The 24,377-nt window shown below is 37.3% G+C and overlaps 1 protein-coding gene across 13 annotated transcripts in view; it reads left to right on the top strand.

Annotated features, from left to right (window-relative positions):
- Positions 1-426: 426 nt before the first annotated feature.
- The window catches only part of TCF4 (transcription factor 4), a 322,114-nt gene continuing 298,163 nt past the window's right edge, over positions 427-24,377 (top strand). For 7 of the 13 annotated variants that reach the window (XM_063453920.1, XM_063453915.1, XM_063453914.1 and 4 more), the window contains exons 1-2: positions 825-1,042; positions 2,440-2,512. In XM_063453920.1, the coding sequence (XP_063309990.1) occupies positions 971-1,042; positions 2,440-2,512 (145 nt within the window). In that variant the 5' untranslated portion in view covers positions 825-970. Of the gene's footprint in view, positions 746-824; positions 1,043-1,508; positions 1,568-1,940; positions 2,002-2,439; positions 2,513-24,377 lie in introns of those variants that run through there. The other 6 variants (XM_063453921.1, XM_063453916.1, XM_063453918.1 and 3 more) reach the window with 5 other exon arrangements.

Genomic DNA, 24,377 nt, shown 5'->3' with positions numbered 1-24,377 from the left:
CCTGTACTATAATCCTATCTACTGCACATATACCAATAGATCCCATCATCTCCTGATACATCCACAGCTGACACTGTTTGCAACATCTTCTGCTTCAACTACTGTACATGTACCACTAGGAACACTGCTGCCTGTACTGTATCTTCTGATACATCCCCAGCTGGTACTGTCGCTACAGATTCTGATACATCTACCACTAGATACCCTGCTGCATCCTCTGAACATCTCTCGCTACATCTACAGCTGTTTCTGCTGCTACAGCTAGAGCTGCTGCTTTTGCTGCCAAAAAGGGGGTCCCACCTCACCTCCCACAGCCCTCTCCACTCCCACCCTCCTCCACTCCCACTCCTGCTACACCCACCCTCCTCCACTCCCACTCCCAGCCTCAGTGAGAGCACAGCTAGCTGCAGACAGCACACAGTGAGAGACAAGGGGGCCACAGGACACTCATTATCTGCTTTTTTTGCTTTTATTTGTATTTTTTAATTGTTTTTTATTTTTTTATTTTTATTTGCTGGGTGGAAAAGAAGAAGAAGGAAAAAGAAGAAGGGTCACTTAACCCTCCAAACTTGGGGTGGACATCTGAAGTTTTTTTTTTTTTTTGGGTGGTGGAGGTTGGGGGGTGAAGGGGGGGACCAGTCCCCTTTTGCTCCCCCCTATTGTTTTGTGGCTGTGCCTGGCACCAATCACACCGGCAGGAGGGAGCAGAGGAGGAGGAGCCGGCACCCACTCTACTTGCAAAGCGGTGAGTAGCCAAGCCCACCCGAGATCGTGGGGGGGAGAGGGGAGGGACTGAGTGCGTTCACTGCTGAGTCCCATTCAGCCCCAAACAGCGCTATTCGGGTTTCGGATTTGGGTTCCCCCGAATAGTGCTATTTTGGCTGTCACCCCCCTGTTTGTTTGTTTTTTAACCCTTTAACTCCCTGATGCACAAGTCCCTGTTCCTAGGGTTTTGTGTCCTTTTCCCAAAATGAATCACCACCAGCGAATGGCTGCCTTAGGGACGGACAAAGAGCTGAGTGATTTACTGGATTTCAGTGCGGTAAGATCCCACGGTGGGCATTAAACACCAGCTATAAACCCAAACAAGACCCCCCCACCTCCACCCCCTCCCCAAAAAATGCTGATAATAAAACATTCAAACTCTTGACTACATGACTAGTTGCAATTGGAAGTCCATGGTACAGATGCACGCTTTGCTATTATTTTCTCTTTTTATTATTTTTAAATCATGTCTACAAGTCATCAATATATATATATATATTTTATATAATTTACTGTTTTTACTTTTTTGTTTTGTTGTTTTTTTTTGTTGTTGTTGTTATTATTGTCTCTATTTTTTTTCTTCTATACTTTCCTCTCTCTGGAAGAAAAAAAAAAGCCTGTGTGTTGTAAGCTTCTTGCTAGTAGTGTGGTTTTATTTTGGATTCTTTCCCATTCTTTGTAGCTCTTTCATGTCTCCCATACCTTGGCATTGGCATAGAAAAAAAAAAAAACTCTCTTGTCTATCTGTGTAGGGGACCAAAGCTGATCTCTTGTAATTACCAAGTAAAAGGCTTTTCCCCAGGTGATCCCTTGCAATGTTTAATGTACTTTTTGTCTCTTTGTTTACTTGAAAATGTGCTTGGATTCCTGCAGTTCCCCCTTCTGTGCACTTGCCTGGTTTGCAAGTAGATAAAAGCCATGCTACAGTATCTCTGTGTGTGTGTAAAATATATTCTATATATATTTATGTATAGCATAATATATTAACCCCTACATTTTAGATCTCTGTGGATTTCCATTGGTGTCTGAGATCCCAAGCTTATTTGCAAAGGAAAAAAGAATTTCCTCAACCAGAATGGCTTTCGGAAGTTTGGACAGGAAATGTAGCTTCAGGCAAATTGTAGCCCCACTCCTCTTTGTATTTTTCATTTGTTAAGATTTTTTTTTTTTCGCAGCTCTGACTCAGGGAAGGAGAGTATTCACCAGATACGTCGAATAAGAGAAACCAATTGGAATGTAAATATTTAAAAAAAAAAACAAAAAAACATTTTCGCTTGCAGAAGTCTTGACTTGAGTTTCCTCTGCTGTTGGATTATATGGGGGTTTTGTGCAGGTGGCACTTGGCTTGTTATGGTATTTAAGTTATAATACTGTCATTAATGACATGGATATCGCTGCAGCTTTGATAGCGAAGGTTTGGCATGAATTCATTTTTTAATTTATTTTACGTTTCTGGATGATTTTTTTCCCCCATTGATTTAAAAAATAGTTGATGAGATCTAACATTCTCGGGAAAATTTTAGGCTTTCCAACTTTGTATCTCCCAATGTGGCTTTATGATAGCTTTCCATTGGGATTTCAATTAAATGTATATTCCTTAAAGAGGCGATGGTGTGGATTGTATATTGGGAACTAGAACCATTTCTAAAACTCTTCCTGCTCTGTTTATTCTAGATGTTTTCCCCTCCTGTCAGCAGTGGGAAAAATGGACCAACATCACTGGCAAGTGGACATTTTACGGGCCAAAGTATGTAACCACACTTTGCTATCTAATTTTTCTGAATTCATAGTTATATTTGATTTTTTTTTTAATTTTTTGTTATTCCAAAAGCTCTGTTGGTTATATTAGCCGTTTGTTTGTTTTTTACAAACCAGACTGTTACTTCTATTGTACATTTACATTCATTTTAGTTTAATTCATTTTAATTACATCTTGTTAAAATAATAATAATAATAATAATAATAATTAGGGGATGCACATTTTGCATTGAATCTATAGTTTGTGAATTGGGACACAATTTAGGTTTTGAGTAGTGAAGTATCCAACATATGTATTTGGGCATTTTCATTTTATCCTTAATATGAGCATCTATGTATCTTTCGAAAGCATTTGCTGTCTGTCTCTTTTTTTTTTTTTGGAGGCAGTAAGCTAAATGTCAGTGATCATGGCTTGAGTCATTGAATCTTGGCACAGATGGATTAGTTTCTGATGCCAGCGATACCTAAATAGCTTCTTCTTTTTTATATTTTCAACCTGTGCTGAGCGATGCCCTTGCACGTACATATAACATTTCTTTTGTATCCAAAATTCTATACTCCAAACCCCTCCTTTTGCAAAAGGATTTTGGATGTAGAACACAACAGGACTAAACCCACAGTTTTAACAGCTGCAGTGCTTTTAAATGACTGGCACGTTGCATGCCTATAGACAAGTCATATATACTCTTTATAATTTTAAATCACGAGGCTCACACCAATCCTTTCATTGCAAAAGAACAAAGGAAATATTACTCGCTATATGAAGTTTCATGTTTATTTCCAGTTACAAACTTATTTTTTTCAGTTTCCTTTCTTCACTGCTTTGCAACACAATCACCTCTGACTCAGAAAATGAAATGGTTAACGCTTATTATAAGTTTAGTTTGTAATGATTTTTCCCAATATTTTGTTTTTATTACCCGACTAGTCATTTTGGAATTTTGCCCAAAAACTGTTCAGCTCAGCGGCTTTCCTACTACAACCCCATATCAATATTTAACCCATTTATTTTCTGATAGCGTTTAAACAGAGCAATTAAAATGTGATTTTATTTTTTTTCATTTAATTTTTTACTTCTCTGGTCGTAGACGAAATAATCTCCAGATATTTGTTTTTAATTCCAGTACATACCTTGCGTGAGTTTTGTGATGCATTATTCAGAAATTAAATTTGTTAATACTTATGTAATTTCTGTTTCGCTTATAGATTATTTTTTTGTGTGTGTTTTTCAAAATTAAAACATGCCAATGCGTGTCAATAATGGTCAATAAATGTCACCCATGATTTTAAAGTTTACATAAGGTTGTCATGGTTTCTCGTTTTTAGCATGCTGCATGGTTTTAGAACATCGCTATTGATATACAGTAATCACATCCTACTGATGTTAGAATGGCGGATCTTTCACATTTTTGGTAGATTTAACCATTTCACCACATCAAGGCCTGCAGATTTTTGACTTGGTACCCAGTGTTCCTGGATAACACATTATATTTTTTTATTGTTATCATTATCATTTTTGCATTCTTACATATATTTATCATGTCTAATGGGCAGATATATAACAATTCCTTTCACGCACTTTCTCACTGGGCAGGTGCAGTGGAATACTCAAAATACTGTATTATATGACTTATTCATCTGTATGTGTGTGAAAATCGGAGAGGAGCAGATGTCAGCTTTATGTAGTGCCTTCAAGCTGCATACTCTTTTGGGTATTATTTTTTTCCTGTTCAAGGAATAATTTGTGTTTGAAACTCGTGGAAAATGTTGCCGCGCCGCACATCCATACAGTTTTCGCAGTGCGCAGTAATATTTCAAATTTACGCTCTTAGGCTAGTCTATTCTTCATTGCACGATGGCACTTGGCAATTTGTGAAGTGTGTAGAACACTACATTAAGGACTGGGATATGTTTTAGCAACGTGTTTTTTTGGCCATCTTTTTAAGGGGGGGTATGGAGGCTGCATGAGACAGGAATGTAACTTGAGCTTCAGTCTTGACATTCCCATAGAGCATTTTTTCACATGAAAGGCTTTTTTTCCACCTTGTAAAGGAACAGCAGTTTGTGTTTGATGTTTGCAGGTGTTCAACAGAGACTACTAAAACCAATTCATCCAATGCTGAGGGAGCTTGAGGAATTATTTCACCTAAAGTCTTTCTCCTCCTACTTGCGTTTTAAAATACACCTTTTGGAAGAGTGAGAGAAAGAATAAACATTTTTAAAACAAAAAAAACATACACTTCTATTTCTTAGAATTCACTTAAATGTTTGTAAATATTAATAATCTGACTCAATATGCCCTCTTTTGGGAAAAAAAAAATAGAGATGATGATTTCAAAGGTGTGTAATTTTTTTTGTTTGATTTTTGTTATTTAAGGTTTATTTAATATTCTCTTCTAAACCAAACACAAAAATATTGAATACTTCATTTTTAATTTTCTTAGTTTAAAGTAAGCTATGCCCCTTTTTGAAGGTTGTGATTTTCTAAAACGACAAAGCTTAGGTAAGCCAACGACAAAAATCCTTTTTATGCTCCATACAAGAATCTACATGTCCATTTGTATAACCTACATGCATGAAGATAAAATTAAAAATATATATTTCATGGGATAATACATGTTTCGACACAGTGACCCATGTGCTAAATTCAGTCCACATCTGTTTCCTGTTAACATTATTTATCATTTTAACGTCCTCAGGGTCTGTTCACTTAATAGTGACTTGTGGTGAGTCAACAACAGACTTGCAGAAGGAAGGCCAATGTAGCCGAGCTGGGATAAAATGGCCTTTAAATTAGATAAATTGGAGATTTTTTTTCCGGACCAGCTGTTGTGGCCTGGATTTTTGCAAGTAGATTTTAACACAACTAGCATTTAGTTATTGCCCATTTATTTCTTTTACAACGTTGGATCTGCTTCCCCCAAATGTTTTACAACCTGGATTGCAGTTTAATCATCAAAAATGGTACCTGTAAGAATAACTAGCGAAATCTGAAAATACCTCCATAGCTGCCACAATCAGTGCAAGTTTCTTAATATTCATTGAATTGATTTTTATAATATAAAGTATCCTCGTATTTGATCAGAACTCAGCATCATATATGTGGCTTGGAGTTTATCGATGTGCTGTTTCTTCTAAGATATATAAGGAGTGGAGGTTAGAAAACTGTTCTTGATACAATACAGAGGATATATTCTTTGGCTTGGAAAAACAAAAATTGCATTAAGATGTTTAGTTTTATTAAGTACATGTCGTAACAACCCTAGTATACTGTGGCAGCGTCTTGAAAACAGTTTAATTACAAATACACCTGTATGTGTCTGAGAAAACAGAATGTGATGGAACTCACCATAAATAATTAATATGTTTTGGTAAAAACACCATAAAAGCTGATGTTATAATATGATTTATATAAACGTCTAAACAGCAAATTTGTGCAATATTTTTACAAACCTGTTTCCGTAAAATAATAAAATAATGATTTGTTGATAAAGGTAATACGAGTTTGTTTCTTTGACAATATTGCCATAATTCTTTTCTGTGCTATGTTTTCATATAATGATATCAATAGCATATGTTTGCTTTTGTGTGCTTGCGTGACAATGGAGTGTATTATGAAATTGTAAAGAACTGAAAAGGAATTGATGATTGCAGTTAAAAAAAAATCCAAAAGTGTGAGGGGGGGGGGGGGGAGTGAAGAGGGGGGAATCAACTGCAAGATTTGGCCTAAAATGTATGATTCACTTGCCTCAACAATGGCCTATTGAGTGAAAAAAAATCCCAAAGAGAATTTCTTACATGTTTATAAACATTCTTTATATTTTTTGCGATTTAAGGCAAACAAGTTAACGTGTCCTTCAAATGTTGTAGTAAGTGGGACTTTTTTTTTAAATTACTCATAGTGTCCAACTATTTTTTTTTTTATCATGCATGTTCTTTGTAGTAGGTACAACTATTCTTCAGAATAACTTTTTATTTCCCTAAAACTGCAATTTAAGTAGACTAAAATATATGTACTTGTGTTTAGAAAAGCATCATTTGTTTAGACTGCAGTGAGTGATAGCAGGATTTCTTAATAGTGATATTAGTGTCGTGTTTATAGGTTTTACATCACTTGTATGTAAGCTTTGTTATATTTGCTACATTTCGAATAAACAGCAGACCATGGACTATCAAATATTTTGTGCAGATAAGATGTCAAATGGAATTAGCTTTTTGACTTGGTGCTGCAAGGGACTTACTAAACACAATCTCCATCTGTGCTTCTCTATAAATTCTTTTAAATTTGTATTTTTTTTCTGGAGTCCAAAAATGGCATTTAACCTATTCCATTTTAGATTGCTCTTTGGAAGTAAGCTGTCAGGTGCAAAGGTGATTCTATTATTGGTTGTTTAACTACAATACACCCTGGGAGAACAAATGTGATATTGGTTTCTGTATTCTAAATGTATTAATACATTTTTATTGGGTTAATCTTCACCAGAACTTCGCGCATTTGATGCTCTGAGTGTTAAAGCAAGTGTTGTGTAAAGATGTTAAGTGTTAAAAGATTAGATCATTGCTTTGTGTACCTTCCTAGCGTCTTGTCTCATGTTTAAATAGAAATAACTCACTAGACTGATGGACAGACAGACAGACAGATAGACACATATGAGGATAGATACTCAAATAGACGTGAGTTGTTTTTTTTTCTAAATTAAACATTTATTTCAATGTATGAAAAGAAAAAAAAATAATAGATTTATTGATTGATTGGTTTTTCTTACATATTTACAATTTCATTAATGTCTACATTCACATTCAGCCTGTTTTAGTTTATATATAATATGTCTACAGTAAGCACTGATAACCCTTTAAACAATTGGTTTCAAAAGAATATATATTTTAATTTATAGCTTAATGGCATCTTTGTGACCCCCCAGGCCCTGTTTCATCTCCTCTCCTATCCAACTTCTCGTACAGTCAAATGCTTCTCATAGAAAGGCATTATGGACAAGAAGTGCATTCACGGCACGCACTGTGCTCCTCCAATCAAATGCCTCTCATGCAATGCGTAAGGACATCAAACGTCAAGAACCTAGTCTGATTCTCACTGCGGACACACAATATAATGGCTGTCAGTTTAATGGCATACATTTCGGAAGTAAAACACCAGGGGCACTGCACAAAGGCTATTTCATAGAGATGAAGTGCGATGGGTGTCTATAAGTGGGTTACAGTCTGAGAAAACAGAAAGTGATGGAACTGACTGTGAATAATTAATTTACTAAGAGCAGTTTCAGCTCTTAGTAAATATCCTTACTGTCCAATAATCTTGCCAAATACATAGAAAAATGCACAATTTTAAACGTATACTTCCAGCTGTGCTGGACTTGGTGTTGCAGTGACTGTGTACGTTCCTGCATTCTCCCGTAAAGCCAAGCTTGGCATCCCATATGCCCAGTCTTTCTGCATGATATCAATTACGTGGTGTCATACTTGGCATTGTGGGAGGGCACGGTTGTGTGTGCAGCCCAGGGCACATGCAGAACGTAGACCTCTGCACAGAAACTCCACAGAGTACATTTTAAAACCTGACAAGCCTTATCAAGCACACATTTTGTGCTGTACAGGTCCACTTTAAATGTAAAACGCTGCTCAATTTTGCGTGTGGTCCCATTGTATAACGCCTGCCTGGCATTAAAAAATGATTCCCAGATATTGAGCTGCATGAGATTTACATAAGAGTGTGATGTTGCGTAACACTTGCTTTCTGTTGGAGTCCAAATTTGCAATCCTCTCAGCTGGCAGAGCAGCGGATTAGCACATTGCCGTGAGAGGTGATAGTGCAAGCAGAGCCCGCAAGGCACAACACAAAAACAAATTTTCTTTATATTTTCTTTTTGTCAGCTTTGTCAACAATGAATAAATGTATATAGCGGCTTATTTAATAAACAGTGAGTTGAGAATGTGGACAATGTAGTATAGTGGTATAAAAATAATCTCAAAATGTTTTGCAAGTTGGTTGTTAAAGGGACAGTCTAACCAACAGAATGTAGTTATTTGGGGCTATAAATGCTGACCCTTTCCTGTTGTAAACAGTGCCATTGCTATTTTATTTTCAACAAGGTCTTTGAAATCAAATAAATGAAATAATTAAATTATTTTTCTTGCTCAGTGTATGAGCAGTCCTTCTGTGTATCACTATGGATTCTGTGCCTATTGGTGTATCACATTGATTGCCTTGCATACACTATCCACAATGCTTCTCTATTTGAAGTATTTGATTGGACAAAAGTCATAATGCACGATGACTTCATAGTAGGAAGATTAGGCTGTAATACAGGCTTTGTCTTGGTACCATATTAAAGGTACGTGTAAGGGTGATTTTATATATTTTTGAGAAGAGCCCTAAAACTAAAGGCTTAAAAAAGAAAGAACCTATGTCTTTTTTTAATCACTAATCCTATGGTTTTATTTAATTTTCATTTGATTTAATGATTTTGTGCAGTAGACTTTCCATAAAACCAAACAAGGTTTATAGAGCAGGCATGGGACAGGTTCTACAACTGCTGTTTAAGAAACATCTGTGTGACTTTCAGCAGTTATAGTATATATACATATTTATCATCCACAACATTAAAACCACTGATAGGTAAATTGAGTAACATTGATAATATCATTACAATGGGATCTGTCATGGGGTGGGATATATTAGGGAGCAAGTGAACAGTCAGTTCTTGAATTTCATGTGTTGGAAGCAGGAAAAATAGGCAAGGGAAAAGATCTGAGTTACTTTGACAAGGGCCAAATAGTAATAGCTAGATGACTGGGTCAGAGCATCTCCAAAATGTCATGGCATGCAGTGGTTAGTACCTACCAAAAGTTGTGCAAGGAAGGACAAGTGGTGAACCAGTGTCAGGGTTATAGGCGCCCAAGGCTCATTGATGCACAAGGGGAGACAAGGCTAGCCTGTCTAGTCCCATCACACAGAAGAGCTACTGTAGTTCAAATTGCTGAATTACTTAATTCTGGCCATGATAGGATGGTGTTGGAACCCATAGTGCATCGCAGTTTGCTGCGTGTGCGATCGTGTAGCCGCAGGTCGGTCAGAGTGCCCATGATGATTCATGTCCTCTGCTGAAAGTGCCCTTAAATGGGATGTGTGCGACAGAATTGGACTACAGAGAAATGAAAGAGAGTTGCCTGATCTGATGAATCTTTTAGATCAGGTGGATGGCCAGGTGTGTATGCGTTTTTACCAATGGAGGAAGTGTTGTGCTATGGGCAATATTCTGCAGGGAAACCTTGGTATTCATATGGATATTACTTTGACATGTACCACATTCCTTAGATTGTTGTAGTGTAGACCCTTTCATGGCAATGGTGTTCCCTAAAGGCAGTGGCAACTTTCAACAGGATAATGCACCCTTCCACACTGCCAAATTTGTTCACAAATGGTTTGAGGAACATGGCAGAGAGTTCAGGCTGTTGCCTTGGCTTCCAAATTCCCTATATCTCAATCAGATTGAGCACCTGTGTAATGTGCTGGAACAACATATCTGATCCCTGGATGTCCCACCTCGCAACTTGCAGGACTTAAAGGATCTGCTGCTGATGTCTTGGTGCCAGAGGTCTTGTAGAGTCCATGCCTTGACGCATCAGCGCTGTTTTGGCAGCACAAGGGGGGCCTATACGATATTAGGTTTTAATGTTGTGGATGATGTCTGTCTATATAAATCAATAAATAAACTTGTTAACGTTGCACTTGTCAACATTGTAGAGAGCAGGGGTGGGGGACCTTCGGCTCTCCAGATGTTTTGGACTGCATTTCCCATAATGCTCTTACTGCAATAATGCTGGCAAAGCATCAAGGGAGATGTAGTCTAAAACATCTGGAGGGCCGGAGGTTCCCCACCCATGGTATAGAGCAACAACATCCCAATACAGAAGGTTGGTGGTTATATTATTTAAGGGACACTAACAGTTTTATTCCCCAAAGTAAGACAGATGTTCTTCCAGTTTAGCTGTTTTAGCCATAAATTTGAAATTTACTTTGAACTCTCACTTGAGTGAATAACTCTGTGTTACTTCAGAGGACATACTATCATCTGTGAGTCTACCACAATGTCAAATCACTATACCTCACAGCTTTGGAATATAGGGAAGTTTGATGATTAGTAACATGATTATCATTTCATAGAGTGCCACTGTATGCAAAACAGCCAGTGCACTGGATTCTGAGCTTTTGGCATGTAAGCCGAGGGGATATAGTATTTTGCACCTGCAGCTTTGGGCAAACACCTGTATACACCAAACAAGCTAAGCATTCCATTGCTGCCACCCCCACCCCTCCCCCCCACACACAAACCTTTTTAACTTGGACCCACATTATCTGCTACAAATGTCCGAAAATCAGAAAGGGGTTACACACATACAGCGTGGATGGTAGCCCCATTCCCTCCCTGTTTTTATAATAAATTAACACATTTCTGATTTTCAGGAGAACATCATAATAAAAACCTCCCAGTTCTAAACATTTAATTAAATTATTGATGTGTAATTCAGTTTATCAGTCATAAAGTTTGCTTAGCGCTTGCTGCTTAAATAGTGTTTCCCACATGATTACATTGTAAATGCATTTTTGAAATCTAGAATATGAATGAATTAAGGCAGCAGCAAGTAGCTTAATTCGGCATCCTTCGCACAGAGCGCCATAAGAATTAATGATTGTCTGCAATCATAGTCCTCCCATACACGCTAGTATAAACCGTAGTTTGCTGCTTACTGTGTGAATTTGTACAGTAACATAGCAATTTAGATGGAAAAATATCCAAATGTATCCGGAGGAACTAGGCTCACGTGCTTGTTTTTGCTGATGAATGTAATGAAAATAATAATAAAAAAAAAAATCTAATTTTGCCTTGAAAAGGGGTTAATATTTCTATTTTTTCCCAGATCAACAAACTTTCATGAATAATGTCCAGATTACCTTTTACAGCCATAAATATGCTTTATTTAAAACAAATAAAATAAGATGCATCCAGACTAGTTATCAAGTGTTAGATTTTTTTTAAAGGGTATCTGTTACATCTCATGATTTTTAATAGTATGTTTACTTATCTCTATATTTAATAAATATGCATTTCTGTGGTGTGAAAAATGAAATTAAATGTAGAAATTCACACCACTTGTCCTGAAATTGGGCACCTCCATCTTAGCTCCCTGTCTATCATTGCTATAAGAGCCACAATTTGCAATGTCAGCTTAGAGAAAGCATACAAAGAAGAGTAGAAAAAAAAATTATGTTTCTGTTTATCCTTTTCATTTGCAAAGTTTTCCCTGATTTTTCCTTTTCTGAACTGGATTATGAGGTCATCTGCTAAATCTTTAATAATTTTTTTTTAAAGAAAACAAGGAATAAATGACAAATTATAGGTAATATCCATTGTTTGTTTTAATGGTATAAATCGGAGAGCAGTGTCAGTTACCCTTTAATGGCGCCATTTTGTGTAATTGTTGATAAAGTCTTTGTAAGGGTCTAGTTGTACTGTTCTGAAGAGTTATTAAATGGGAATATTTACTGTATCTCCAGGTGTGATAAATAGGCCAGTGTTCTTATTTTCTGTTTGTGTACAAAGCGGGTACTTGTGTATCCCAAGGTCTGACCCAAGGTATCATACATAGCTTTACTCTCTAAACAAGGGGCAAAGAAAACAGGCATTGGAATCCATATACCTGAACGGAAAATATTCTCCAACTCATTTATTTATGTGTATTTTGTCCTAAAATTCTCAGTTCCCTTGTCAGTTTAACAATATCCTTGTTTATTGATTATACCTTAAAGTTGTTTTTTTTCTGAATGGATAGATTTCCTGGGTGATTCTTAAAGGGGCACTATAGTAACCAAAACAACTTTAGCTTAATGAAACAGTTTTGTTGTATAGATCATGCCTCTGGCTGTCCAGTTATTTGCCATTCAGGAGTTAAATCACTTTTGTTTCTGTCATGCAGCCCTAGGCACACACCTCCAAATTCTGTGTCAATCAGATGTTAACTTGCTGTAGACTTTTTTTTTTATCTCCTGCACTGTAAATTAAACTTTAATCACATACAGAAGAATCCTGCAAGGTGTAGCAAACTAATAACAGAGCAGGAGATATGCAATTCTAAATTAAACAGAATTTGCAAAAAAAGGATGTGTAAACATTGCATCTCACATCAGGAAGTATTTATGAAGACTTTGTAGTCACATGCAGGGAGGTGTTACTAGGACTAATATATAAACAAAGTGATTTAAATCCTAACTAGTGATGTCCCGGGTGGCTCGCTGGCGAATAGTTCCTGGCGAACATAGCGTGTTCGCGTTCGCGGCGGCGGGCAAACATATGCAATGTTCGGTCCACCCCCTATTCGTCATCATTGAGTAAACTTTGACCCTGTACCTCACATTCAGCAGACACATTCCCGTCAATCTGCGGCAGACCCTCCCTTCCAGACCCTTCCACCTCCTAGACAGCATCCATTTAAGATTAATTCTGAAGCTGCATTCATTTTGTTCTATTTTTCTATGTATTATTTTTTTTTCAATGCATATAAATGTTACAAGCAGATACTCCCCCCCAGACACTCTGTATTACTGCAGATACTCCCCCCAGACACTCTGTGTTACTGCAGATACTCCCTCCAGACACTCTGTGTTACTGCAGATACTCCCTCCAGACACTCTGTGTTACTGCAGATACTCCCCCAGACACTCTGTGTTACTGCAGATACTCCCCCCAGAAACTCTGTGTTACTGCAGATACTCCCTCCAGACACTCTGTGTTACTGCAGATACTCCCTCCAGACATTCTGTGTTACTGCAGATACTCCCCCCAGACACTCTGTGTTACTGCAGATACTCCCTCCAGACACCCTGTGTTACTGCAGATACTCCCTCCAGACACACTGTGTTACTGCAGATACTCCCTCCAGACACTCTGTATTACTGCAGATACTCCCCCCAGACACTGACACAGAGCAGAATAGGGACTGTTCCTCCTACATAGGGTCACTTGGCAGATATGGACGGGGGAAGGCTTATAAAGCCTTGTCAAGCCCTGCAATTAGGCTAAGAACACTCTGCTTGGCTGGTTTAAGCCAATCAGAGTGATCTTTGTCATTTTACACAGCATGGGAAAATTATAAAGAACTTTCCCACGCTGTGTAAAATTACACAGAGCACTCTGATTGGTTAGATTCCAAGCCCACCAATCAGAGGGCTCTTTGTCATTTTACACAGTGTGGGGAAATTCCAAAAAACTTTCCCACGCTGTGTAAAATGACACAGAGCACTCTGATTGGTTAGATTCCAAGAGGACAGTAGGTCCCCCCATTGTGATTGATGGCCCCCACCCACCGTGCAGGGGTGGGGGCCAGGGGGAAGTACAGTAGGTCCCCCCCCCCCCCAGTGTGCATCAGCGTCCCTGAGGACAGGTGTCAATCCATATCTGCCAAGTGACCCTATGTAGGGGGAACAGTCCCTATTCTGCTCTGTGTTAGTGTGTATCAGGGATTCTTAGGATAGGTGTCAATCCATATCTGCCAAGTGACCCTATGTAGGGGGAACAGTCCCTATTCTGCTCTGTGTCAGTGTGTATCAGGGATCCTTAGGATAGGTGTCAATCCATATCTGCCAAGTGACCCTATGTAGGGGGAACAGTCCCTATTCTGCTCTGTGTCAGTGTGTATCAGGGATCCTTAGGATAGGTGTCAATCCATATCTGCCAAGTGACCCTATGTAGGGGGAACAGTCCCTATTCTGCTCTGTGTCAGTGTATATCAGGGATCTTTAGGATAGGTGTCAATCCATATCTGCCAAGTTACCCTATCTAGGGGGAACAGTCCCTATTCTGCTCTGTGTCAGTGTGTATCAGGGATCCTTAGGATAGGTGTCAATCCATATCTGCCAAGTGACCCTATGTAGGGAGAACAGTCCCTATTCTGCTCTGTGTCAGTGTGTATCAGGGTCTCTCAAGACAGGTGTCAATCCATATGTCAAGGTGTCAATATGTCATATGTCAGGTGTCAATCCATATCCATTGCGATTTAGGAATGTTAGGTGATTTATGCCCTTTATGGATTAAAACCAGACTCTGCATCAACTGTGTAATTTTCCATGGGAGTTTTGCCATGGATCCCCCTCCGGCATGCCACAGTCCAGGTGTTAGTCCCCATGAAACAACTTTTCCATCACTATTGTGGCCAGAAAGAGTCCCTGTGGGTTTTAAAATTCGCCTGCCCATTGAAGTCTATGGCGGTTCACCCGGTTCGCCGATTCGCGAACATTTGCGGAAGTCCGCGTTCGCCGTTCGCAAACCGAAAATTTTATGTTCGCGACATCACTTATCCTAACTGACAGAGAATTGAGTAGGGACATTGCAGGGGCATGATCTGTACAGCAAAACGCCTTAATTCAGCTAACTTTGTTTTGGTGACTCTAGAAGCTCTTTAAACTAGTGTGCAAGTTGATTTTAAGTGTAATATGGCAAGCTGGTTAAATATGTAGATTTGCAAAGAGAATTGCCATATTCTCTTGGTTTCAGATTGAATATAGACTTTTTCATCCATCAGGATGGAAGAGAGGATTCATATTATAAAGGTAGGTCTATTTTATGGTCCTGGGGATTGGGAACATTGTATCTATCCATTTCAATAGGATATAAATTTGGCAGATTTACAGAACAAAACATTCAAAAATTATTTTGACTTGATAAAAGAAGGATCTCTCGAAAGCTTGTCATTCCAAAATGATATTGTTATAATAAAAGATATTACAAAATAAAGAAATATCCTATAATTTTGTGTGTACATATAAAACACACATATAAACATGTTATATGTTTTTTTAAAAATCAGGACTAGAGCTACGGTTCTAAACACAAACACAGACATACACATATATCCTTAACTATTTACACACAGACACACTCACACTTGGTTATTTTCTTCATGCTCTCCCTACATATACGTTATAAGTGTATCATATACTATTTTAAAGGGACATTAAAGTTAGTTGGAAACAACGATCGTGCTTCTCATAGTCAAAGGTTTAAATACTGAACGTGATATTTCACTCGGTCTCTTGTGTCGGTAATAGGTTGGCTGTACATCTCCATTAGATTAACCTCCAACGTATCAGCTGTTATAATGTAGGATTGTACTGTAGTTGTCTTAATGAGCTACAAAAGTGGCATTAATGTCTTTTTGTTGCCAATACATTTAGCCATTTTCTTTATTACTTTGCCAACAGATTATCAAATAAACCAATCCCCAGGTACATTTCCTCTTCTATACATGACATTGTATCATTCATTTTATCTTTCAATCTGACTTTTTTTGTTTTGTGGCAGACGTTTTCGGAACTCTTCATGCTGAATTAGATTTTCAATTCAATCCTCTTGGCAATATAAATTATTTTCTATTATTTGTCCTTCCTATGAGCTTTAAACTTTACAGCATTGTGCATAATGACAACTAGAATTACTTTCTGCAGTTCTCTACGTATGCCATCTTTAAATGACACGTCTTAATGTTTTACCTGCTCAACCGCAGTCTCCTTAAATTTGGCCACCGTTAGAGCTTAATGTACACTTTAACTGTATGTCACCAACCTGCCTGATGAGCATATACTGTTTATCCGTTATCTTTGGACGTAAGAATGTTGAGTATATTTCAGGTAGCGCTTAATTGAGGGTGATCGGACTTTACTGAATGACTGATATTTTGTTTGCCAAATGGAATAGAAATGGGAATTGATAAAAATGTATTTAAGTTTCGCTTCCACCTTATTAAAAAAAAAAGGTACGCAAACTGTTGATTTCTTAATGACAAATCTGTGGGTAAAATCGGCAGATGGTTATTTCAGAATTATAATCAGATTTGTAGACGTGAAAAATGCAAGAAAAACTTTACTCTTCTTCATAATCTGAATTGCAGAATCAGATGCAAAATCAGAGGTTTAATCAATTACATGTTATATTATGTATTCATGGATTTTATTTTCTAAACATGAAATTCGTTTAAAATAGAAACTTAATTCTTGAGAATATTGGCATAGAAAACCAATTTAAAAATTAAACAAAATCACTTAGAAAAATACATTTAAAATGAAATAAAATGGATATTATACTTAAGAAAGTATACAAAATATGTAATTTATTTCTGTTGAGCCACTAATACATTGAAGTGAACTTTTCTAATCACAGTTAAAGATGCACAGATATAAGAAAAAATTGAGAATGTGACGGCAGATAAGAACCATTCGGCCCATCTAGTCTGCCCAATTTTCTAAATACTTTCATTAGTCCCTGGCCTTATCTTATAGCTAGGATAGCCTTATGCCTATCCCATGCATGCTTAAACTCCTTTACTATGTTAACCTCTACCACTTCAGCTGAAAGGCTATCCCATGCATCCACTACCCTCTCAGTAAAGTAATACTTCCTGATATTATTTTTAAACCTTTGCCCCTCTAATTTAAGACTATGTCCTCTTGTTGTGGTAGTTTTTCTTCTTTTAAATATAGTCTCCTCCTTTACTGTGTTGATTCCCTTTATCTATTTAAATGTTTCTATCATATCCCCCCGTCTCGTCTTTCCTCCAAGCTATACATGTTAAGTTCCTTTAACCTTTATATATGTTAAGATCCTTATACCTTTCCTGGTAAGTTTTATCTTGCAATCCATGAACCAGTTTATTAGCCCTTCTTTGAACCATTTGCAAAGTATCAACATTCTTTTGGAGTATGGAACTGTGAGTTCATTTAATGTTTAACAGGTCCAAGAATAGAGGCTGAGGCTAGAATCACAGTCAAACCTGAATTGTAAATCAACCACAAGTTATGTTCACTTTATATAGATAAAATACAGAAGAGCAAATGCAGGAAATCTTTGTTAAAAAAGGAATAGAACAGAAGAAGATGGGAAGACTACAACAGACAGAGGGATAGAGAGAAAACACTTCCAGATCTCTGAAAAGGACAAAACAGCTGAAGGTTCATTGAGATAAACTATTGTGGAAATGACATTTCATATATACAAACTAGCTACTCCTGAAAAGTTGTGGGTCAGCTACCATTGTAGTTGAGTTTTATGAGTAATGAGTGGATTAATCAGTCTTGAGCCATCAGTTAATGAGGAGGAGATGAGTAAGTTGAGAACCAGAAGATTACAGTAAGTCATGGACACATTGAGATATCTACATGAAGTGGACATGCTGGGTAGCCAAGAAACATGAAAGTCTTGCAGACTTACAGGAAGCCAAGTTAGAAAACATAAAGGTGCTGCCTTCCAAACAGAGACATAAATGACCTAACCCTGAAGAAGGTTATGAATGAAACACGTAGGGCTACACTATTTATATGTTTACTTTGCCAATTTTTTTTCTTAATTGTTTTATTTCTGTGCATGTTTGTTGGAGAAAGATCTATGTAGAGAATGCAACTGGAACCTTATCTTGTCTGCAACTCCTGCCATTGTGCTGATGTGCTTTTACTGACTGTTTATTTTGTAATTGTGACCTGTATTAATATTGTGCTTTTAATTTGGAAGCTATTCAATATCAATTTTTATTTTTCCTACACGTCCTTAAATGTGAAGAGTTTGGCGTTTTGACTTTCTATAAGAAATGGTTTAAAATGATATGCCTTCAATCCAAATTGGTTTGTGAGTGAGCTTGGCTCACTTACATTATTGTGGTGTATTTACTGTATTGCCCCATGATTGTTTTTTTTCTATTTTACATCTGTACATATATTTTGGTTTTGTTAGTCTTAACATGTACACCCTCACTGAACTACGGTGGGCATTCTACTACACCATTAGGGTCAGCCATACTGCTCAATAACACAAGATTAAGTTAGGTATAGCCAAGTCTTTAACAATTTAAGGGTGGCATAAAACAAATCTCAAGAGTCAGGAATTTTGGTAGTGGAGTGGAGGGTAGTCATCTTGTCTGCTGCAGACAATTTCCAAATCCAGGATACCTGAAATTTGTGCTAAAGAGCTATGTTTTATGGAGATTATGTAAGAAGGAGCATAATTTCATATTTATAGAGTTAATTTATCAGGTGGATCCCACATTAGAAGAGGAACACTGAACACCATTTGAAGAGTAGGCTAGTTGGGTGCGGAGGGAGAGAATGAGGGAGATATCAAGGGCTTCACGTTTGAAGGAATTGATTTTGTACCCTTATATGGACTACAATTGGTGTAAATTGGAATAGAGTTTATGAAGAGAGGTTAGTGGGGAGACATTGTAAGCAAACTTATTTTACAATCCCTTCCTTCACCCATCACCCTGTAGGAAAAATATACCATCAGTTTCCTTTAAAATCCCGTAAGCAGGGTATGTGGGCTAAATTAAGTTATTGTGGATGGTGCGTTGAAATTGTGTAAAAATAATATGTGTCTTTCTGCTTTTATTATTCAGAGTCAGAGACCATCAAAATGACTTAAAAATAAATAAGACACTGCATAATACTGTTTAACCCCCTCCCCAATATTGCTTTGAATATTTTTTTTATGTAAATATTACTACATTTTTATATTTGTTTTTTTTCAAATTTCATATTCTAGCTATACATACTGAAAATAAATCGTACCCTGTTATTTTTATTTTTTTTCTAGAAAAGCACAAAAGTAATGGGGTTAAATCTTAAAAGAAACTGAATTCTTTTGATTTTAATGGAACTGCTTTTTTTTCTTCATGAAATAACCGTACATGCTGTTTGTTTTTGTTTGGTATGTTTTTTTTAATACGTCAGAACATTATCAAACACATTCAAGTATTAAAATAAATCTTATACTTTTATGTTTGCATCTATTTTTTTTTTTTTTTTAAATGTTACTCGTGATTTAAAATGTTATCTTAGGGGAAACTAATTGTGATTTGCTGCATTTAGCCTGCTTTACCAGCGATTGTTTACACTCCCTTAAGTTATACATTGTGTCAGCTGCAGAAATTGGAACTCAAACAAACACCTTATGGCCATTTTTTATGACATTTCGTCTTGTATTTGTACATACATCTGCGATCGAGCAGGAGACTGACACCAGGAGAACTACCACTCCGGGCTATAATCAGCATGTCGTATAAGACAAGTGCAATACAATCATGAACAGCGAATTAAATTATTACACATTTTTCATGATTTTGCATTATGTTTTATTATCCAATCCGGATAACATGAAAAGAGCATTTTGGTTGTTTTATTTTGTGATGTCACACATCAAAGCGCCCATCTATAAAAAGTCCTGTAACACATTCCCAATTAGAAAACAAAAAACTGCCACTAGTTTTTGAGATTGTATATATTATTCTCATATATAAAGTGACGGAATCGCTCAACGAGCGAATGCATGACAAAGTAAATATACAGAAACAAATATCTACCAATGTTGTGTTAAATTATGAGATTGAGGGTTTTTAATATATGTAAAGAATAAATAAACAATCACCTCCAGAAAATATGCTAGTACTTATTTCCCTTATAAATGATAAGCAGGGGGGATGACTCAGAACCGAGGTATGGATCACATTCTGTACACATATACAAACACTCCTTTTGAAAGGTGAAGAAAGGACAGAATATATAAATGTTATTTTATATAAGTGACCAAAAGATAGATCCCCAGCTGTTGTAGAACAATAACGCCATTGATTCTTTGCATGCCTTTAGAATACCTTTACAATGACAAAGCATCATGAAAGCTGTAGTTTAAAAACATCTAAGGATCTACCTTGTGGGCGCCCCTGGTGTAGGACATGAAATGTTAAGCCCTGGAAGCGTACCTCCCAAGTGTTCCTATTTAGGATAGGACCAAATCCCTCTGTCACTCTTTTCTACCTAATTGTTTATTTTTTTATAGGAGCTCCATATTGTTGGTTTGTTTGAGTGTAAAACAGAGATTCACAGTAAAAGAAATACTCACAGTAATATGTCTTTAAATAACAATACATGTGTTTATATATCAGTCCGTGTAAATAAGATACATTGTTCTTGTTCTAGATTACTTTTTAGTTGTATACTATTGTATTAGTAAGTCAACTAAAATGTCTCAGACACCATGCCTTCCAACAGTTATCATTTTGGGGTCCACTCCTCCTTTAGTGCCCTGGTATTCCACATCAGGGTGACACCAGAGATCTGTCCCCAGGCAGCACACTGAGAGTGTATCATTGGATGGATGCAGCAGGCACTAGGACCATGCAGAGAATTCTGCAGCAGCAATCCATGCATGGTGAAAACCCCAGACTGACGTGTCTTCAGTGGGCTTTTCCATGTGGACCCACCAATTATGAGTGTTGCTGGAGAGTTGAATCGTGTCACTGGCATGCCCCCTCTATCCTCCCAGAGGCCTGTCCCCCAATCTTCTGATTGCATATCTAAAAATATTGGGTGGTGTGGAACAGCTCTGCCCCTGACCACATCCCTGCTCACACCCCGTCCAGTTCTTACCGTTTGAAATATTGGATGGTATGGGAAAAGTAATAACTAGATGCTCGAACTCTACCTTTTGAAGCAGAAATAAATACCTGTCTATCAAGGCTGGTTTGAAATGTGACAATTAAATCACTAGAAACAGCCATATGGCCTTACCTGACTAGTATCCTGAACATGCACCCAGATTGTATTAATTTATCCTGCTTCCTTGGCAAAATAATAATTATAAAATTATATAGATGCAGTATTTCTGATATATCAGCTTCTCCCCTTATCCACGTGTGTAGATATTTTCCAGTGATGCTTATCTTGTATTACAATGAGCTGTTTTGTTGAAGTTTCTGGTTTGAGTCCTTAAGTGTAGCCTGTCGTCCCTGATGTACCCCAACATCCAGCAGCCTTTATTCTGCGTGTTATGGCTCAGGTTTCCACTTTAGTAAAAGAGAGGCCGTAGTCAATGATCAGTTAGAGTTCCCAAAGACGTTTTTTCAAATCACCTTGGTGGTGAACATTGTGTCTTTATTATTTATTTTTATATGTATTTTTGTAGAAACTACCAAGCCAGCTGCTTCCTGTGTCACCATGGCAAAAATGTTTAAGGGCCCCCCTACCTATGATTGCCATTTCTCTGTTTTAATACAATGTAACCACTGCAGTGATGAAGTAAGCGTATTTGTGGGTTTCCTTGTTAAAAGTCATTTAGAAACTGTCCAATTGTTTTGATGCACATTCATTTTAGACAGGATGTCCAGAGGGGCATGTGTGTTATGTCACAGCAGAGTTTGATCATTTATTGGTTAGCTGTGTTAATATAGGGAGATAGAGGAATCTGCATGTATATGTAGAAGAGAGTAATAACAGATAGAAAGGTATCACTTTATTTTGGGAGAATAAACATGAAGAATGCTAGTTGCTCTGGGATCTAGAATGAACTTGCATTGTCTGTTTGGTGCTGCACATTGAGAAGTGTTTTTTATTCTAAATTATTGAAAATATAGCTTTGTTAGTTCTACATTGGATAAGACATTGCTGATTAGGGGTGGGGTTTAAGTTAGAGTTAGGGAATATGATTAATTACCCATTGAGTTTATTGCTTAGGATTAGAGATTGTAATTAAAGGTGTCCCTTGTGTAAATTATCCTATTGGGCTATTAGGTGCTGAATTCCACACCCACTCTGATGTCACGGTGGCCACACGCACCAGCTCAACGTGCTTGTGCATGCTCACGGCCAGCAAGGGGAGGAGCAGGGAGTGGAGATGATGAGGGAGAGAGGATTTTTTTCCATTTTGTAAACAGTGGGAGGGAGTGTGGGAGGAGAGTGCTCTGCCTGCAAGAAAAACTGCTGTCAGTGTGTTGTGTAGGCTGACATCAGATGTTTTTTATGCATAGAATTGACATTGACAGCCCATAATGTCACGTCACATGTGGTGGGGGTGCAACTATCCTCCAGCACACAACTGCAAGTTTAAATACTGCACATACTAACTCCTACCACCTTTTCAAATCACTGAAGTGGTTATAGTGGTTGGAATAACCCTTTAAAATTGGAGTGTTGCGTTTTTTATTAAAATGAGAGATTGGGATTAGCTCAAAACTCCAGTTATGAAAGTGTTTTGATGCCCAAATGTTGGAGAGTTAGAAAGTCACTTATGTCAGTCATCTGTCTGTTCAGTTCCATGCTACACAGCAGTTTAAAAAAAAAAAAAAAAACATCCTATACATTTGGGTTTTGCTAAAAGGTCAATAAATAGGTTTATTTTAATTGTATATCCATGGCACTATTCACTTGTGGATATCTCAGTGAGTAAAAGTGAAAATGTGTTTGTATATATACACTTACATACAATAGGGCTGCATTCACCTGATCATATATACATTACAAAAATTGTGATAACTAAAAAAAAAACTATGTCTAATTTTTCCATAAAAATTCTGGTTACTATCATATTTTCTCCTATTACACGATATTTGCTGGAATAAGCGCCAGGTACCTAATATTATCTTGATTGCAAACCCTAGAGTGCAAATTCTTTTCTCAATTTAACGAGGCTCAACATTTTCAGTAGACATTGGCAAGTGAATATTTCGCTGTGATGAACATGCTGTAACTTGCAGTGCTGAGTATATTTTAAGGCCAAGCTTTTAGGCTAGGATTTAAAATGTTAGCAAAATTGTTTGTGTTAAGTGTGCGTCTGATAGATGGTATTTCATGCAGATGTACTGTATCTGCTTAGTTTCTGCATATTTGATCATTTCTATAAATGAAACAGTGAGTAAAAACCACCTACATTGGCCTGGTTTCAGAGAGGCAGGTGAACTTTTCTTACAGTCAGTCGCTCACGGATCTAATGGTTTCGCCTTTTTAATCTGTTGCAGAAACCTTTTGTTCCATTTTCTATTTTATTACAATGTATTATAAACTTGTGGGGCTTAATTTGCTATGTGTGAAGATAGGTCGTACTACATGAACAGTTTTTAGCTTCTCAAAGGAACTATATTGTATATACTGTACTCCTTAATACTACAGTGTCCCTCTGCCTGTGTGTCCCGTCCCCTCTTGGTCCCCTGGTCATGAAAGGGTTAAAGGGGTTCTCTGACATCAGCGTAATCCGGGAACCTCTTGTGTACATGTAGTGAGTGCTCATTGGCATCAGGTCTTTACCATAGGAAAGCATTGACTCAGTGCTTTCCTATGGGGTTTTGCAATACGCTGGATGTTTACATGTACGGTGTGCAGAGTGACTGTCTGGGAGGACATTCCTCTTTTTTCTGTTTTTCACAATTTTCTTTCCCTTTTATATTTAAATTTCATGTTGATCATATGTTAGATTCATAATTATACTGTAGAGGGGAAAAAAAACATATATTTTGTTTCAGCTGGAGAACAGACAATTATTACAAGTGGTCTACCTCTCTGCATCACATAACCTGTGTAATGAATTTGGGATGTGCTGAACTCCTTGAACCACAAAATGAATAAATACCCTTCCATTTACAAAGCCTGCTGTAGTAAAAGACTTGAGCAACAATATGTTACACTACAAAAGAGTGTTTAGTTACTTTGTTTATTTTTATTTGATATATCCATTACAAAGTATCATTATTTCAGAATTTAACCAGACTTATTATCTCTGCCATGTGTCAGAAATACTTTGTTAATACCTTAGTATATTTGTGGACATTAATTTAAAGGAACACTATAGGATCAATACAAACATGTATTCCTGACCCTATAGTGTTACCCCCTTTGCCCCCTAAATATAATAAACACTTACCTATGTTCCAGTCTTCTGGTGCTGGCTGTCTGATCTGCCTCTTTGGCTGACATCATCAGAAGTGATGATCTCAGCCTATCACATTAGGCCTTCCCATACGAAAGCATAGAA

The sequence above is a fragment of the Pelobates fuscus genome, chromosome 5 (genome assembly GCF_036172605.1).
Source record: "Pelobates fuscus isolate aPelFus1 chromosome 5, aPelFus1.pri, whole genome shotgun sequence".
Lineage (NCBI taxonomy): Eukaryota > Metazoa > Chordata > Amphibia > Anura > Pelobatidae > Pelobates > Pelobates fuscus.
The sequence above is the reverse complement of the archived record's forward strand: the minus strand, read 5'-3'. Positions and strand labels throughout refer to the sequence as shown.